Source organism: Staurois parvus, unplaced genomic scaffold (assembly GCF_062004578.1).
Source record: "Staurois parvus isolate SC_StPar_1 unplaced genomic scaffold, SC_StPar_1.0 ptg000187l, whole genome shotgun sequence".
In the NCBI taxonomy this organism is placed as follows: domain Eukaryota; kingdom Metazoa; phylum Chordata; class Amphibia; order Anura; family Ranidae; genus Staurois; species Staurois parvus.
In genome coordinates this window covers 7126450-7144607 of record NW_028317983.1, presented here as the reverse complement: position 1 = coordinate 7144607, position 18158 = coordinate 7126450, and the positions used below count along the sequence as shown (strand labels likewise).

The following is an 18158-nucleotide window of genomic DNA, read 5'->3' as shown; positions in this document are numbered from 1 at the left end:
ATGACAATTGTCCCCTTGCTCAGGGAGATCTGTTACGACATGCTTTGGGGTAAGAAAATCTCCCCGAGAGGACATAGACATGGAAACAAAAAACTTGAGAGAGGTCACAACTATGCTCTACTCTATCCAATACAAAAAATGTGTTGGCTTTACATATGTTTTAAAGACTGCTTTGCAGAAAACTTTATAGCTCTTTCTACCAGAAAGAAAAGCTAACATACAACAAGGATCTCATCCCAATTACATACGTTACTGGAATGGCTTAAGGATAGCGGGTGCTGCAGTAACAGCCAAACTGGAAACCTCACGGAACAATGTACATACAGTGACGTGAAAAAGTGTTCATACCCCCTGAAACTGCTACAACTCACCCCTCGGTGTGATCCCACACAAGCATCGATAGCCATAATCCATTTTTGTTGGTGCTGGAAAGCTACTTGTATATTAAGATAACCCCAGTGACACTTCCAACCTTATAACCTAGTCAAAAGCTTAAGGCGGTGGGTTGGTTTGGTAGACTTATGCCCCGTACACACTATAAGAATATTGTACAAAAATTTTCGTACGAGGGCAGATCGTCCAATAATCAGACCGTTAGTACACAGCTTTCGAGAGCCAATCATGACAATTTGTGCGACAATATCTGAAGGGACAAGTACAAACCTTTTTCTCGTACGATACCAGATTGTACGATTTTCTTTTAATCAGTACAGTAGTCGTCCAAAAATATAATACAATACTATACATGACATCACTTTCGAAATTCTTTTCTTTAATAGGAGAATTTTCGTATCTTTAATAACCTTTTTGCTTTCTTTGTGAGAGTAGCAGGCAGAAAAAAACAAAAACAAAACAGGCGTCTGATATTCTCATCGTGTGTACGCGGCTTTAGAGAAGCCACAGGCATATTTTCCTTTGAAATTTTTTGTATGTGACTGGACAATGAATATATACACACTTCATATTCCATTTGACAGCAACTTGCTAAAGAGCAGGAAAAAGAGAGACAGGAAGTTAAAGGAGAACTTGATGCTAACCGACGGAAGGCTGACCTGGAAGAACAGATGTTCTGGAGACTAATGGAAACTGAGGCTGATTTAAAGGACCAGAAGGTTAGTTTCAGCGCTGCCACATGCTAATGCTCCTTTTTTCTTCCAATCATCCCACGATGCTATTTTGACTGTTATGTCATCGGTGACCAGTTATTTCTTCTGTGTTTTTTTTTTTTTATTTTGCTGCCAGCCCACCAGTGATGTCTGTGTCAGATCATGTACATGCGCTGCTAGAAATCTGGTGTTTTGTTTCTATATTGCTGTAGCTATGGAAGCATAAGCGGTGTTGTAGACATGTCGCAGAAGCTATTGCAGCACATAAACGTGAGAAAAAAACATTTTCCCATGAAATCTGGTGAAATCCTGCAGTTTCTTGACTGATCTTCCTGTAAGGCACTTCCTACTGAAGCTCTGGCTACGTTGGCACGTTGGCAATGCCCCAAATTTACTGGGAAGTGGGAGTAAAGTAAAAGTAACAGAATAATTTTTTGCTTAAAAAATATGTTTTGATTTTGAATAGACTTTTTGATTTTGAATAGACTTAAATATGTTTTGATATTAGCAGTGCAAAGCTGCATGCATGAGACATTTTTAGTGTTGGGAGGGGGGTGAGAGCACTCACTTAAATGAGCTTTGACCATACTTCTTCTGTGGGTCACAGTAATGCACTTAGTTCTGCACTCCTGTGACCCAAAATCAGCCAAAAGCCCACTGTCATCCTACTTCAGAGTCAGTCCAGGCTCTGCAGTGATCCTGACGATAATGTTGGGATCCGCCCAGATGCCAGACTGGCAGCTGGCTCAACCTCTCAGCTTGCTGCTGAGAACCTGAGCCAGCTGCTTCTGCCCCCTCCACAGCCCTGCACTGCAGTGAGTACTGAATGGCCAGAGCACTGAGTGTTGACTGACAGTCTCTGTTCTATGCTCAGAGCGGGCCCAAGAACTGAGCAATCACAGGTCTTTTATTGCTCAGTTCTTGATGTAGAGCCAGTATGGGACATCGATCCGATGCTGCAGCCATGTAGGTGAGCATAAATGTTTGGGGTTTTTTTTTGTATTTTTGTTTTTGTTGTTTTTTTTTTTAAACCCACTCTTTTTTAAAGCACGATTGAAGTTAGACCTAGATAATCAGTCGTACTACAAACCCGATTTATATAGTTTTATCCACACTTTCCTGTTAAACCATTGTATAGTCTGTCTAAATATGACTGCAGTCTAGTTATTACTAAAGTCTGACCGCACTGCCCAGTGCACTTTGTAAATTCACAGACCAGATCAGAAACACCCCTTCCTCTTCTTTCGCCTTACAAGTCTTTGTGAGGACAAATTATGATAAAGTGTGTGGCCAATATTCAGCCAGGCCAGCATATAGCATTGGAGGAGGGTGTCAGAAACTGCATTTCAGCTAAGAGAAAAAGGTAATTGAAAGCCTTTTCATGTGGAACTGCGCTAAAAAAAATCATAACATAATGGTACAAGACTATTAAAAGACAGATTTGCAAGGTACCAACAGAATAGAATCAGTGTTGGCATGAAATTAAACATGGCATGGGTTTACCTTGTTTATGCATTGCAGGTTTTCATGTTGGACTAAAATGTAATGTTGATGTATGTTTTTAGTGTCAAGTTAGTATTGTCAGCATCTTTTTTTTAGTGTCAATATATTTTTTATTAAACAAATTGTATAAAATACAATTGTATTGCATAATTTCAGTTTTTCAAGGGTTTGCTTGCTTTAACAATATATTACAGCTGTACAGGTTTTAAGCCGACCATAGATGGATCAGATCTCAGCTGGTTCAGCAGGGACCGGCTGAGGTTCGATGAATGTATGGGCAGGTTAGTTGTACTGAAGTCGTTCAATTGATTGATGTGGGTAAAACTTGCCTGTGACGATCGTGGCGTCAGACCCAAGCCCTTCTCACCAAACTCGTGACCGAAGGTCTAGCCAATCTAAAACCGTGCTGTCACGTGCGTAACAATGCCATGCCCAGCTGCACCCTGCACAAAGATTCTCCAGCTAATGGACCACAATCTGCGTACTTGCAGCCTGGGAGCGATTGTTACTGGGTCAGGTTAATTACGCAATTAACCCTTTACACTGCCACCACCTCCTTTTTGTACAGGGAAAGAGGAAACTCGGCAATATCAGCAATAACACCATGATGTTTGCATAAGCTTTGGTATACCACTGTTATCACAGGCAGAGATATACCAAAGTTTAAAACACACACACAGTAGCGCTCTTCAGAGGCAGGGGTTCTTAGTTTGCATTAAAGAGCTTTAGAAACAGTTCAACACTTTCAGAAAGTAAGATTTATTACTAAAAGGTCAAAAGGGTGCAATAAAAATATTTACAGAAAAAGATGTAGTGTGTGTATATATATATATATATACACATATATATATATATACACATATCATATACACAAAGAGCAATAGCACAGCAAAGAGATAACAGAAAGGAATTTAGATACAGTACTTGCCAAAAGTCTTGGGTTAAGCAGCTTTCAAGTTTCAGAGCAAAAGGGCCGTCTCCCAGAGTTTGTTCCGATGTTACAAGGGAGAATCTTCAACATAGCTCGACTCAGCTTAGCTTTCTGCTCCAAGCATAACAGCTTTTCTAGCAACTCAGCAGGGTGTCTCCTTGAAGCAGAGAACCAATCGCCTCATTTGGGGAGGGAGTTGTGGGCGGAGGCCCCAGCTAGGACCAAAATCCCTCCCAAGTTGATATCAGGGCAATAACTTTCCCTGGATACATATAACATTCTATCCACGAGTAGATTAATATGCAGAATCATCTGCTGAACGTCTAGATATGAAATATGACATACCTGCTGGGATGGTTGAGGAGATATTATTTTCTGCTCTCCTGTATGTGTCAGCTAGGGGATGTAACCTATCAGGCGACTTGTATTAAAGTGAGCTGTCTGAATATATGCCTGGTTTTTATGTAAGTCTTTCATATTTCAAGATATGTAATCATAGGGGAAAGTGGATCTTGAATGTGATGTCTGGTTTATGGCTTATCTGGAATGTCTTTGAACTCAGTGAAGGACTTGGTTTATGGCTTTACGAATCTTCTCCAGCAAGAGTCTTGCAGACATATGGGTGCCAGGCTAATTGGGGTTTATAGCCATGAGCTCTCCCGCTGGACCTTGATGCCTTTTTGAACTCTGCATCAAACAGACCACATGTCACTCAACAAAGAGGGAGCGGGGATGAGGAAAGAGGGAGAGAGATACAAGATGGAGGGTTTGGAGCAAATTGGATGACCGCGTCCATCTCTGTGTGCACGATTGCTACACTGCCTGTCAGATTTTTTTTACATGTGATTACTACTGACATCTGTAGCTGCTAGCAGTAATCATTGTGTTTTGCTGACGGGGAAGGCTCCTCACCAGCAGAACACAATAGCTCCCACAGAGCTGTTGTGGTTGCAGGAAAGAAAATCAAATCATCTATGGCTTGCCTTTAATAAGAAGGATCACACAGGTCGATTGACTGCATGTCATACTATTCAAGTATACATGGAAAAATACTTGCCCACTAGGTGTGGTAATGGGATATTGAGTGTACCCAAAGGGTATTCATAAACCTTCAGGACGATAACTCTGTGTGCGTTAAACTGGTACAAAAATGCTTTGTTAAAGTGGAGTTCCACTCACCCTGTCAAAAAATAAAAGTCAGCTGCTACAAAAACTGTAGCTTCTGACTTTTAAAAAACCAGCCACTTACCTGTCCCACGATCCCACGGTGTGTCCCCCGCAGCCCGTTTCACCGGCCGTCCTGTATTCCAGGAGGCCGGCATCTTCAGTGTGGGCACCCAGCTGTGACAGGTTGTGGCTTCACAGCTGGGTACCCACTGCGCATGCGCGAGTAGCGCTGCGCTTCATGAATGGTTCTGTAGTCTTCTGGGACCTGTCACATGTCCCAAAAGACTACAGGGAGGGAGGGCACCTTCCACATCTGGTCGCCTAGGCGATCAGACCGGAAGTGGGAGCGGGTACCTGTCAAATTCCCACTCAAAGACATCAATCCATGGCTTCGTGGTACAGGCTTTATGTACAGGGGCAAAGTCATGCTGGGACAGGAAAGATTCTCCCCTAAACTATTACCACAAGGTTGGAAATGTCTTAAATGCCTTTGCATACCATAGCATTAACTACTCTTCACTGGAAACACCTAAACTCAGTAATTTGAAGAGGTGATCATATAATTTTGTCCATATAGTATGTATAAGTATGTTGTTAGCACATTGCCCATCTTAGACATGTGTGTCTTGTATTATCCCATCAGTTGCTGGAAGAGAGTTTGGCAAAAGCCGACCATCTGAGCTCAGAGACTGAGTGGAAAATTCAGGCACTTCACAAACAGCAGCAGGACGACCTCAAGCGAAGCAAACATTACGAAGAAATGTTGTCACTGACCGAGGGTATTAAGGAGCAGGAGAAGCAGCTGCACAATGTCGTCAAAGAGCTGGAAACTCGAAAGGCAAGTGGCAGCCATCTTATCTTTTTATAAAGTCTTCTATATGAACTTGACTTCAATTGAACAATTCAATAATTCACACAGGAACACACTTAAAGGATACGTTAACTTTAAAAAATGTGCATTTACTATAAATATATATAATATATACACACGCTATATTGCCAAAAGTATTGGGACACCCCTCCAAATCACCTCCATGGCCACGGGTGTATAAAATCAATCACCTAGGCATGCAGACTGCTTCTACAAACATTTGTGAAAAAATGGGTCGCTCTCAGGAGCTCAGTGACTTCAAGCGTGGTCCCGTGATAGGTTGTCACCTGTGCAATAAGTCATCCATGACATTTCCTTGTTACTAAATATTCCACGGTCAACTGTTTTTTATATTATAACAAAGTGGAACAGCAGCAACTCAGCCATGAAATGGTAGGCCACGTAACATGACAGAGCGGGGTCGGCGCATGCTGAAGTGCGCAGAAGTCGCCAACTGTCTGCAGAGTCAATAGCTAAAGACCTCCAAACTAGGTGTGGCCTTCAGATTAGCACAACAACAGTGCGTAGAGAGCTTCATGGAATGGGTTTCCATGGCCGAGCAGCTGCATCCAAGCCTTACATCACCAAGTGCAATGCAAAGTGTTGGATGCAGTGGTGTAAAGCACGCCGACACTGTACTCTAGAGCTGTGGAGATGTGTTCTCTGGAGTGAAGAATCATTCATCCCTGTCTGGCAAAACGATAGATGTGTCTGGGTTTGGCAGTTGCCAGGAGAATGGTACTTGCCTGACTGCATTGTGCCAAGTGTAAAATTCGGTGGAGGGGGGATTATGGTGTGGGGTTGTTTTTCAGGGGTTGGGCTTGGCCCCCTAGCTCCAGTGAATGGAACTCTTAAGGCATCAACATACCAAAACATTTTGGACAATTTCATGCTCCAAACTTTGTGGGAACAGTTTGGGGATGGCCCCTTCCTGTTCCAACATGACTGCACACCAGTGCACAAAGCAAGGTCCATAAAGACATGGATGAGCGAGTTTGGGGTGGAGGAACTTGACTGGCCTGCACAGAGTCCTGACCTCAACCCGATAGAACACCTTTGGGATGAATTAAAGTGGAGACTGTGAGCCAGGCCTTCTCGTTTGTCATCAGTGCCTGATCTCACAAATGTGCTTCTGGAAGAATAGTCAAACCTTCCCATAGACACTCCTAAACCTTGTGGACGGCCTTCCCAGAAGAGTTGAAGCTGTTATAGCTGCAAAGGGCGGGGCCAACTCAATATTGAACCCTACAGACTAAGATTGGGATTCCATTAAAGTTCATGTGCATGTAAGAAAACCTTTCCTTTTCCTTTCAGAATCAACATTTTCTATGGGACAATAGACTACAAAATCCTCCCACATATGCGAGCCATTGATTGCAAACAAGATTTGCTAATTTGCACACACAAAGTATTTTTCTTAACAAATTCATTCAAGACCATGTTGCAAAAATGAATACACCCCAATGAAAATCTTAGAAGCAAAGCTAAATTTTATAATAATAAAATCCTAATTAGCATGAATTCAACTACAGTTGAGTCTAGTTGTTCATTAAACAGGTGTCCAGCAGACAGTTGATTTATAAACGGGTGTTGCTTAACAAAGAAAACCCCTTCCCATTTCATGCTCTCACCAATAGCACCACATGGAAGAGAAATGTCACATGGACGTCATTCCAGAACATGCCCCCTGCACGCCCCCAGCGGCTCCGGTGATCACGGTGTCCTACGGACACAGCTGATCACGGGATATGGTAAACGGCCAATCACTGCGGCCTTTTATCACGTGATCAGCTGTGTCCAATGAAACAGCAGATCACTGGGTAAATACAGTTGCCGGTTATCAGCTGCACTTTCCTCACACTGTCACAGCGTTGTCAGAGAAGTGATCGGCACTGATGATCAGTGCCCAGCAATGCCACCCACCTATGCAGCATCATCAGTGCCGCCTATCCGTGCAGCCTCATGAATGCACATCAGTGAAGGAGAAAAATTACCTGTTTGCAAAATTTTATAATAGGAACAAAAACTTTTTTTAATTTTTTTATTTTTTACTTTTTTTTTTTTATGTTTATAGCGCACAAAATAAAACACCCAGCATCGAATAAATACCACCAAAAGAAAGCTCTATTTGTGTGAAAAAAATGATAAAAATTTAATATGGGTACAGTGTTGCATGACCGCGCAATTGTCATTCAAAGTGTGACAGCGCTGAAAATTAGCCTGGGCAGGAAGGAGGTATAAGTGCCCAGTAGGCAAGTGGTTAATATTGTTATACTTGTTATGAAAGGTGAAATTATCCTTCAAATCAATGTTTCTTAACTTGTGTGGGTTACATGACGTGCTGCATTATTGAATTAATAAGTTGATGATGTGTCTGTTATAACTTTGCTTTCGCCTCTTAAATCTTTGTGTTTTTTATTTTTGCTCCTGTGTGAATAGTGGGCAGAGACTACTAACAGACTTGTGCAGCTAGAAACAGAACAGCTCGCAAAATCCACACAAGATGCTGAAAGGAGGAAGTTTTTGCACACAGGAAAAGTACAGGAGGTGTCGGCAGAGGACATCTTACTACAGACTGACAAGGAATATTATGGTCAGTGTAAAAGTTTGTGAACAGCATTGATGCTAAATGTACCCCTTTGTGACCTTTACAAGTACATTTCTGCGGATTTATAGCCACTCTAGAAGTGCACTTTTTAATTTAAAACACACACCCCAAAGTTAAGTTATCTATTTAATACAAATTAGTTGTAAACATCTGTGACGATCACGCGTCAGACCCCTGACCTTCCCACCAAACTCGTGACCGAAGGACTAGCCAATCTGAAACCGCGATGCCACGCGCGTAACAATGCCACGCCCAGCTGCACCCTGCACAACGATTTTCCAGCTAATGGACCACAAATCGATATACCGGCAGCCTGAATGCGATTGTTACTGGGTCAGGTTAATTACGCAATTAACCCTTCACACTGCCACCACCTCCTTTTTGTACAGAAAAAGGAAACTCGGCAATATCAGCAATAACACTGATGGTTGAGAGAATCGTCTGAATAGCACTCTCACTGCAGACAGGTTATACAGAGGGTTAAACACAGTAGTGCTCTTTTAGAGGCAGGAATTCGTAAGTTGCATTAATGCGCTATAGAAACAGTTCAACACTTTCAGAAGGAAAGATTTATTACTAAAAGGTCAAAAGGGTGCAATAAAAATATTTACAGAAAAAAGATGTAACCAATATATGTATAAATATACAGAGAACAACAGAACAGCAAAGAGGTAACAGGAGGTTAGAGGGTTAAAGTACTTGCCAATCAGCCTTGGGTTAAGCAGTTCAAGTTTCAGAGCAAAAGGGCACGTCTCCCAAGTTGGTTCTGATGTTAAACGGGAGAATTCTTCAACTCCTTCTCTTAGGCTTGACAGCCTATTTTGTAGTCCCCCAGCAGGGGGAGTCTCTGAAGCCAAGGACCAATGCCTCATTTGGGAAGGGATTGTCTGGGCGGAGACCCAAACTGGAACCAAAGTCTGTCATAGCTCATATTTTGGCTCATAACTTTTCCTAGGCACAAGTACCATTCCACCCGCGGGTAGATTAATATGCAGACGCATCTGAGGAACGGTTACATATGAAATATGAAATACATACTTGAAGGGTTCAAGAGATGTAATTTTCTGCTTTCCTAGGTATTCCCATCAGGGAGTGGGCAATCGAAGATAGGCCTGGTTTTTATGTAAGTCTCTCATATTCCAAGATATGAGACATAGGGGAAAAATGGATTTTAAAAGTGTTATCTAGTTCCTTACTCCTCTGGCATGTCTTGGAACTCGGGAAGGCGTGGGTTATCTTTTTACGAAGTGCCAGATTGCTCAGCTTACCAGCCTGCCTGACACCCAGCTCAGAGATGGTTTATAGCTTGGAGCTCCCTGCTGTGCCCTGGCCGGCCTGTGACACTTCCAACACACACACACCGACCAAATGTCACTGTGACTCTCAGAGAGGGAGGGGGGGAAAGAGGGGAGATATGTTTGTACAAGATGGATGATCCTTTGCCAAGATGGAGGTTGGAGCCAAAATGGTTGAACCACGTCCATCTCTGTGGCATGATTGCTACAACATCCACATTACGATTCCTGCCTTCTCCATTGATCGATCCTGGAGTGGCAACGTCATCTTGCTCTCTGCATTATTGATGAACATGCTTTGCTTTCCTAAAGGGTTTCTATAGTGCTGCAATGAGACAGTATAACTATACAGGTTATGGTGACAAGGGACTAAAGCAATCAAATTACACTTTTATATAAATTCTATCTAAAATATTAATTTCAGGACACTGGGTGGAGCAGCGCAAATCATTGCTTTAGGTCCCCGTCAGCAAGAGATGCACATTCAGAACTGCTGGTGTATAGTGCAAATATAGTTTACTATTATTGAGCCATTTATTGCAAATAAAATGTATGCAGTTTAGCGTATATGACTATATCATTAGGCTTTGTTTGTGCCATACACCAGCGGCTCCTGCGATGAAATACCCACTCGCCTTAAAAATAGCAGTGACAGTACTCTTAGCATTAGTGCAATTTACTGGAGAGGCATCGGTGGATGATATGGACAGAATTAAATTGAAAAATAATGTTAAATAATATTTAAAAATGTATTCATATAAAAATTGGAAATAGAGAATTTTGTCATTGGTGGAACATTGAAAATACATATGTTTACCTTTTAACCACTTCAAGTCCGGACACTTTCACCCCCTTCCAGTCAAGGCCAATTTTCAGCTTTCAGTGCTATCACACTCTGAATGACAATTGCGTGGTCATGCAACACTGTACCCATAGGAATTTTTTAGCATTTTTTTGAGACCGATAAAACTTTATTTTGGTGGTATTTATTCACCACTGGGATTTTTTTTTTTTTTTTTTTTTGGTCCAAAAATTTTGAAAAAAAGTGTTTTTCTTATAAAATGTTTCAAATAAATAATCTTTCTTCATAAATCTTTGCCAAAATGTATTCAGTATATCTTTTTAGTACAAAAAAAATAACCCAAATTAGTTTATAACCAAAAATTATAATTTTTCAAAAATTGTTTACGTTTATTTTATTTTTTTATATTAATTTTTATTTTTAACATACTGTCACCCTAGCAGTACAGTGTCACCATGGTGATGAAGATTTTTTTTTTTTTCTTCTTTTCACTATAATTCCTTTTACACCCATAAAGGCTGTGAAAGCAATAATTTCTTTCTCTCTGGCTGCATTCATGCAGCCATTGAGAAATACTGTGAGAGCTGTGATTGGTCACAGCTTGTCACATGGTACAAGGCTGTTGTGAATAGCCTTGAACCATGTGACCTCTGTGATCATGCACAGAATTCACACATAGTACGCAATGATGTCAGAAGTGACATCTTGCTTACTACTATTCGTGTGATCACTAATTGGCCAATCAGTGATCACATGATCGAGACCTCACACATAGGTCCTGTAGAGCGATCGGTGTTCCGCGCGCTCCCAGCGAGCGCATACAGGCTAAAATGGCAGGCGCCGTTTGTGAATGGCAACCTGCTCCTGCACTGCTCCCGTCCGGCCGTTTATATACATGAGCCGGACGGGAAGTGGTTAAAGAGTAAAGCATTGCCAGAGTTTGAGCAGCTTTTGCATTTGCATATTGTTAACTGACCAAACTACACATCAGGTACATGCGCAGATGAACTGAAATCCTGCCGACACTGACTGATTCACAGGGAGCAAGTCTTAATAACCAGTGTGACTTTTCAATGCTTCTCAGACAGATTACTCTTGCAGTACAGTGGTGAAGGTTGCTCTGTTGTCTGGAATGGCCAGTATTCTTGTAGAGACAATACATTCACCCATTTACTGCCCTAATGTGTTTTCCAGGTTAACCTCCAAAGTATCGTCTGCTAGACCAATATTTTCCTCCAGGAACCTTATCCTTACTTTTTTTCCCATTTTCTACAGACAAAGTCCTGAATCAAGGTATGCCAATGAGAAATTCTTTACGGGAAGAGGCGGATGGTCAGAAGAAGACGGAAAATATTTGCTTAAATGATGTGTCTTCCTCTGACTCCTCCACCCACTGTAAGTGGTTTGCACTATAAAGGGTGTATAAGGTAGTTTAAAGGACTTACCAAAAGTAACTAGTTTGACAGAACCTCTAATCATTTTATAGGACTATTCTCCTCTGAACTGAGCTGGGGATGCTGCACGTATTTATTTAGCTCTACATCTAAATACAGTTATCTTTCTTTTCCTTCCTTCCTAATGATGTAATTGAATTTGCAACTTTCAAATGTTTGCAGTTCTCGTATAGATATGTGATTTAATTATGTCAAGCACTGCAGCAGATCTGGCCTAGGTAGTGCAACAGGTTCCCTTTATTGCCCACCCCTTTCACCTACAGAACATACAGTCAGTTCCATATATATTTGGACACAGGCACAATTTTAATTTTTTTTTCAGGTATTTACCAAAACATATTCAAGCTATAGTTGTATAATGGATATGGACTGCAAGTGCACACTCCTGGATTCAATTAGAGGGTATGTACATGTAAATTGGAGGAAGGGTTTAAGAATTACAGCTCTTACGAGTAGCCATCCCCCGTTTTTCAAGGGGCCAAAAGTAATTGGACAATTAAATCAAAAGCTGTTTCATGGCCAGGTGTGGGCTATTCCTTTGTTATTTCTTTATCCATTAAGCAGGTCTGGAGTTGATTTTGGTGACAGGTCTGGAGTTGATTCTAAGTGTGGTATTTGCATTTGTAATCTATTGCTGTGAACCTACATCATGCGTTCAAAGGAGCTGTCCATTCAAGTTTAACTGGCCATTGTAAGGCTTCAAAAATTTAACAAATCCATCAGAGAGATAGCAGCAACATTAGGAGTGGCCAAATAAACAGTTTGGTACGTTCTGAGGACAGAAGAACACACTGGTGAGCTCAGCAACATGAAATGGCATGGATGTGTCCATGGAAGACAACAGTGGTGGATGATCGCAGTATCCTCCCTCTAGTAAAGAAAAACCCATTCACAACATCCAGACAAGTGAAGCACACTCTCCAGGAGGTGGGCGTATCATTGTCAAAGTCTACAATCAAGAGAAGACTTCACAAGAGCAAATACAGAGGGTTCACCACAAGGTGCAAACCATTCATAATCCTGAAGAATAGAAAAGCCAGATTAAACTTTGACAAAAAAAACCTAAAAAGCCAGACTAGTTCTGGAAAAGCATTCTTTGGACAAATGAAACTAAGATGAATCTGTACCAGAATGACGGGAAGAAAAAAGTGTGGATAAGGCTTGGAACAGCTCATGACCCAAAGCACACAACGTCATCTGTAAAACATGGTGGAGGCAGTGTGATGGCATGGGCATGCATGGCTTCCAGTGGCACTGGGTCATTGGTGTTTATTGATGATGTGACAGAAGCAGCCAGATGAATTCTGCAGTGTTTAGAGATTTACTGTCAGCCCAGATTCAGCCAAATGCAGCAAAGGTGATTGGACAGCGCTTCACAGTACAGATGGACAATGATCCAAAACACACTGCAAAAGCAACCCAGGAGCTTTTGAAGGAAAATAAGTGGAATATTCTGAAATGGATGAGTCAATCACCTGATCTCAACCCAATTGAGCATGCATTTCACTTGCTGCAGGCAAAACTAAAGGCAGAAATACCCACAAACAAAGAACAACTGAAGACAGCTGCAGTTAGAGCCTGGGAAAGCATCAGAAAGGAGGAAACCCCATCTTTGGTAATGTCCATGGGTTCCAGACTTCAGGCAGTCATTGCCAGTAAAGGATTCTCAACAAAATATTAAAAATGAACATTTTATTTATGATTATATTCATTTGTCCAATTACTTTTGGTCCCTTGAAAAAGGGGGGATGGTTACTCTTAAGAGCTGTAATTCCTAAACCCTTCCTCCAATTTGGATGTACATACCCTCAAATTAAACCTGAGAGTGTGCACTTGCAGCCCATATCCATTATATAACTATAGATGGAATATGTTTTGGTTAAAAACCTGAAAAAAAAAATTGTGCCTCTGTCCAAATATATATGGACCTAATTGTATGTTCTGTAGGTGAAAGGGGTGGGGAATAAAGGGAAACTGTTGCATTACCTAGGCCAGATTATGGTCTGCATACTTATTCCTGCTCAGTGTCTGATTATTTCTTGCTGCTGTGCATTATACACTTGACACTTAAATCCTTATTCTTTTGCTGCTCCATTACATACACCTGCAGATAACACTGGGCCACCAGTTACTGTTTATAGAAGTGACAAGGATTTTCTTTGATAGCATGTGTAATTTTGTGCTTTTGCAGTTTCTTTGGATCGAGGGAGGGGAGACTTGGAGAATAAAGAGCGCGCTCTCCTGTCAGAAGTACGAGAGCTCAGACAGAAGTTGGCATCCCAGGCTCACAAACAGTACCCAACCTCGCTTTACCAAGACACACTATGGACTTGATACAGGTCTTGTTACAAAGTTCTTTCAATGTGATTGTATTTATTTTATTTTTTCACAGATTGGTTGTGTTTTGTACAGTTTGTTTTATGATAGCCAGAGTTATTAAAAGTAGTATTTGAATAAGAAAACCGTGTGATGGTGATGGTGATTGCTTCAAAGAACAACTCTTGGCAAAAAAAAATTTTCCCCATGCAGTGCGCTGTGCACGCACTGCATGGGTTAACTGCTCATTTTGTCCACAGGCACAAGGAAAAACTATACTTACCCAATCCTTCAATCTTATGGAAAACAGTGCTCCCCCACATCCAGTGGTGGACTGTTCCTGCCATCCTCGCTTCAAGAGCCAGTCTATGGCCAGTGATGAAGTCAGACCTCTAGGGGGCAGAAGCGGCAGAGACTGATCATTGATGGATTAGGTAAGTATATCTCCACTCTGCAATCCCCTAGACAAAAACAAGCAGTTAACTCATGCAGTGCGGGCACAGTCCCGCTTCATGAGAAACTAAAAATAATGCCTGGAGGTCTTCTGTAATTTCCCGTCTCTTGAGAGACACAGGGATTCACAAAAAGTACCCAACTTTGCTTCTCACAGACACATTGGGGTTGATTTACTAAAGGCAAATAGACTGTGTGCTTTGAAAATGCAATTGCTCCAGAGCTGAGTAAATTAGGTAAAACCTCACTTTACAAAGCATACCCAATCACATGCAAGAAAAAAAAAAAACAGCATTTTGCTTGCGCATGATTGGATGATGGGAATCGGCACTTTCCCCTCATTTACTAAGCTCTGGAGCTACTGCGCTTGCAAAGTGCACAGTATATTTGCTTTTAGTAAATCAACCTGGATGGACTTTTGTCTTTTTTCAGCCAGACTAACTATGTAATTAAGTGATCTGTGGATGTGTACATGCTGATATCAACTTAACCTATAATAATTTAAAGGATAGCAATAGTCTGAATAATGATGAGATTATCTGGCCCCTCCTCACCTTCCCCATCCTATTACAAACGTCTGGTCAGTGAGTGACTTAATCCACAGGCCTATATCAGCCTGGGTGGTTCTTCCATTCTTTCCACTGAGTTGGCAAGCTTTATGCACAGTTGTAACCTCACTACAGACTTGATACTGGTCTTATACTGTCTTTGTATACTGCCCTAAGCTAGTATAATTGGATTATACTGCTGCCTGCAGGAGTATTGGACACTGCCAAAAAATTGTAGGCAAGATTGGGATAGACTCCTCCTACCAGCATGTTTCAGTTTTTAGGTGACGTTCTAGTTGGATGGACTAACATTATTTTACTATCTTTTTCCCTCATTGCCAGGAGTCTTACCAGGTTAGCTCCCAGCACTGTCAAGGGTCAGGTTTTCTGCCTTTTCAATTCTGTTTCAAAGACTATTGGCCTCTTTCTCTTTGTATAAGGGTCTTAATCCCTTATACAGACAGACAATCTCCCATGTGGCTCCCTCCGTCTATTCCCGTCTATTCCCTAGTCATTCCGTGTGATTCAAATCTGGTTCATTCTGCATTTCAGAAACTGCCATCTGAACCCTTTAACCGCCTCCCGCCCACAATATAAGGCAATGACGGGCGCAGGCTGGTTCTCTCGTTCTGGGAGGATGTCATATGACGACCTGCCATTCTAACCGCTCATGTGCGGCTCCGGGAACACACGGCGATTGGCGGTGCGCTGTGTCCCTCGGACACAGCAGATCAACGGAAAGAGCCAAAGATTTCGGCTCGGTCATGTGATCAGTTGTGTCCAATCACAGCTGATCTCATGTAAATAGGGAAATGCCGGCATTTCTCTCCTCACGAGCTGTTACGCTGACAGCTCGTGAGGAAAGGAGAGGAGACCCGGTAATCGGCTTTACTCAGAGGGGACATATACACTGATCATCAGGGCACTGATGATCAGTGCAGCCCCAGCAGTGCTACCTGTCAGTGTCCATCAATGCCAGCTGTCAGTGCTCATCAGTGCCACCTGCCAGTGCCCATCAGTGCCACATATCAGTGCCTACCAGTGCACATCAATGCCTCATCTGAGCTGCCTTTCAGTGTCACCTATCAATGCCTGTCAGTGCCACCTATCAGTGCTGTCTATCAGTGCCATATGAGTTCTGCCTTTCAGTGCCCATCAGTGATGCCTATCAGTGCCACCTACCAGTGCCTCCTCATCAGTGCCACCTATCAGTGCCCATCACTGCAGCCTCAGCACATATCAGTGAAGGAAAAAAATCACTTATTTACAAAATTTTAAAACAAAAACTAAGAATCAAAATTTCCTCTTTTTGGTTTGTTTAGCAAAAAATAAAAATCCCAGAGGTGATTAAATACCACCAAAAGAAAGCTCTATCTGCCTCAAAAAAATGATAAAAATTTCATATGGGTACAGTGTTGCATGACCGTGCAATTATAATTCAACGTGCAACAGCGCTGAAAGCTGGAAATTGGCCTGGGCAGGAAGGGGGTATAAGTGCCCTGTAGGCAAGGGGTTAAAATTACACCCCACAAACAGAACAAGAGAAGTGTTACTGTGCAGAGTCCATATATATATACAGTCATGGCCGAAATTGTTGGCACCCTTGATATTTTTCCTGAAAATCAAGTATTTCACACAAAAAAGGTATTGCATTAACACATGTTTTGCTATACACATGTTTATTCCCTTTGTATGTATTGGAACAAATATAAAACAGAGGCAGAAAAGCAAATATGACATAATGTCACACAAAACCCCAAAAATGGGCTGGACAAAAGTATTGGCACCCTTAACTTAATATTTGGTTGCACACCCTTTGGAAAACATAACTGAAATCAGTCGCTTCCTATAACCATCAATAAGCTTCTGACACCTCTCACCCGGAATTTTGGACCACTCTTCCTTTGCAAACAGCTCCAGGTCTCTCTTATTGGAAGGACACCTTTTCCCAACAGCAATTTTAAGATCTCTCCACAGGTGTTCAATGGGATTTAGATCTGGGCTCATTGCTGGCCACTTCAGAACTCTCCAGCGCTTCTTTGCCATCCATTTCTGAGTGCTTTTTGACGTATGTTTGGGGTCATTGTCCTGCTGGAAGACCCAGGATCTTGGACGCAAACCCAGCTTTCTGACACTGGGCCCTACAGTGCGACCCAAAATCCTTTGGTAATCCTCAGATTTCATGATGCCTTGCACACAGTCAAGGCACCCAGTGCCAGAGGCAGCAAAACAACCCCAAAACATCATTGAACCTCCACCATATTTTACCGTAGGTACTGTGTTTTGTTCTTTGTAGGCCTCATTCCGTTTTCGGTAAACAGTAGAATGATGTGCTTTACCGAAAAGCTCTATCTTGGTCTCATCTGTCCACAAGACGTTTTCCCAGAAGGCTTTTGGCTTACTCAAGTACATTTTGGCAAACTGTAGTCTTGCTTTTTTATGTCTCTGTGTCAGCAGTGGGGTCCTCCTGGGTCTCCTGCCATAGCGTTTCATTTCATTTAAATGTCGACGGATAGTTCGCGCTGACACTGATGCTCCCTGAGCCTGCAGGACAGCTTGAATGTCTTTGGAACATGTTTGGGGCTGCTTATCCACCATCCGGACTATTCTGCGTTGCAATCTTTCATCAATTTTCCTCATCCGTCCACGACCAGGGAGATTAGCTACAGTGCCATGGGTTGCAAACTTCTTGATAATGTTGCGCACTGTGGACAAAGGCAAATCTAGTTCTCTGGAGATGGACTTGTAACCTTGAGATTGTTGATATTTTGCCACAATTTTGGTTCTCAGGTCCTCAGACAGTTCTCGTCTCCTCTTTCTGTTGTCCATGCTTAGTGTGGCACAGACAGACACACAATGCAAAGGTTAAGTGAACGTCTCTCCTTTTTATCTGCTTTCAGGTGTGATTTCTATATTGCCCACACCTGTTACTTGCCCCAGGTGAGTTTACAGGAGCATCACATGCTTGTAACATTCTTATTTATCCGCAGTTGTGAAAGGGTGCCAATACTTTTGTCCAGCCCATTTTTGGAGGTTTGTGTGACATTATGTCGAATTTGCTTTCTTTCCTCCCTTTTTTTGTTTTGTCCCAATACACACAAAGG

The 18158-nt window shown here is 42.0% G+C and overlaps 1 protein-coding gene across 2 annotated transcripts in view; it reads left to right on the top strand.

Annotated features, from left to right (window-relative positions):
• TBC1D31 (TBC1 domain family member 31) overlaps nucleotides 1-14199 on the top strand; it is a 73282-nt gene extending 59083 nt beyond the window's left edge. Inside the window, exons 17-21 of one of the 2 annotated variants that reach the window (XM_089677536.1) lie at nucleotides 978-1112; nucleotides 5351-5545; nucleotides 8018-8171; nucleotides 11559-11678; nucleotides 13929-14199. In XM_089677536.1, the coding sequence (XP_089533662.1) occupies nucleotides 978-1112; nucleotides 5351-5545; nucleotides 8018-8171; nucleotides 11559-11678; nucleotides 13929-14071 (747 nt within the window). In that variant the 3' untranslated portion in view covers nucleotides 14072-14199. The remainder of the gene's footprint in view (nucleotides 1-977; nucleotides 1113-5350; nucleotides 5546-8017; nucleotides 8172-11558; nucleotides 11679-13928) is intronic. The other variant, XM_089677537.1, reaches the window with a different exon arrangement.
• Nucleotides 14200-18158: the final 3959 nt, after the last annotated feature.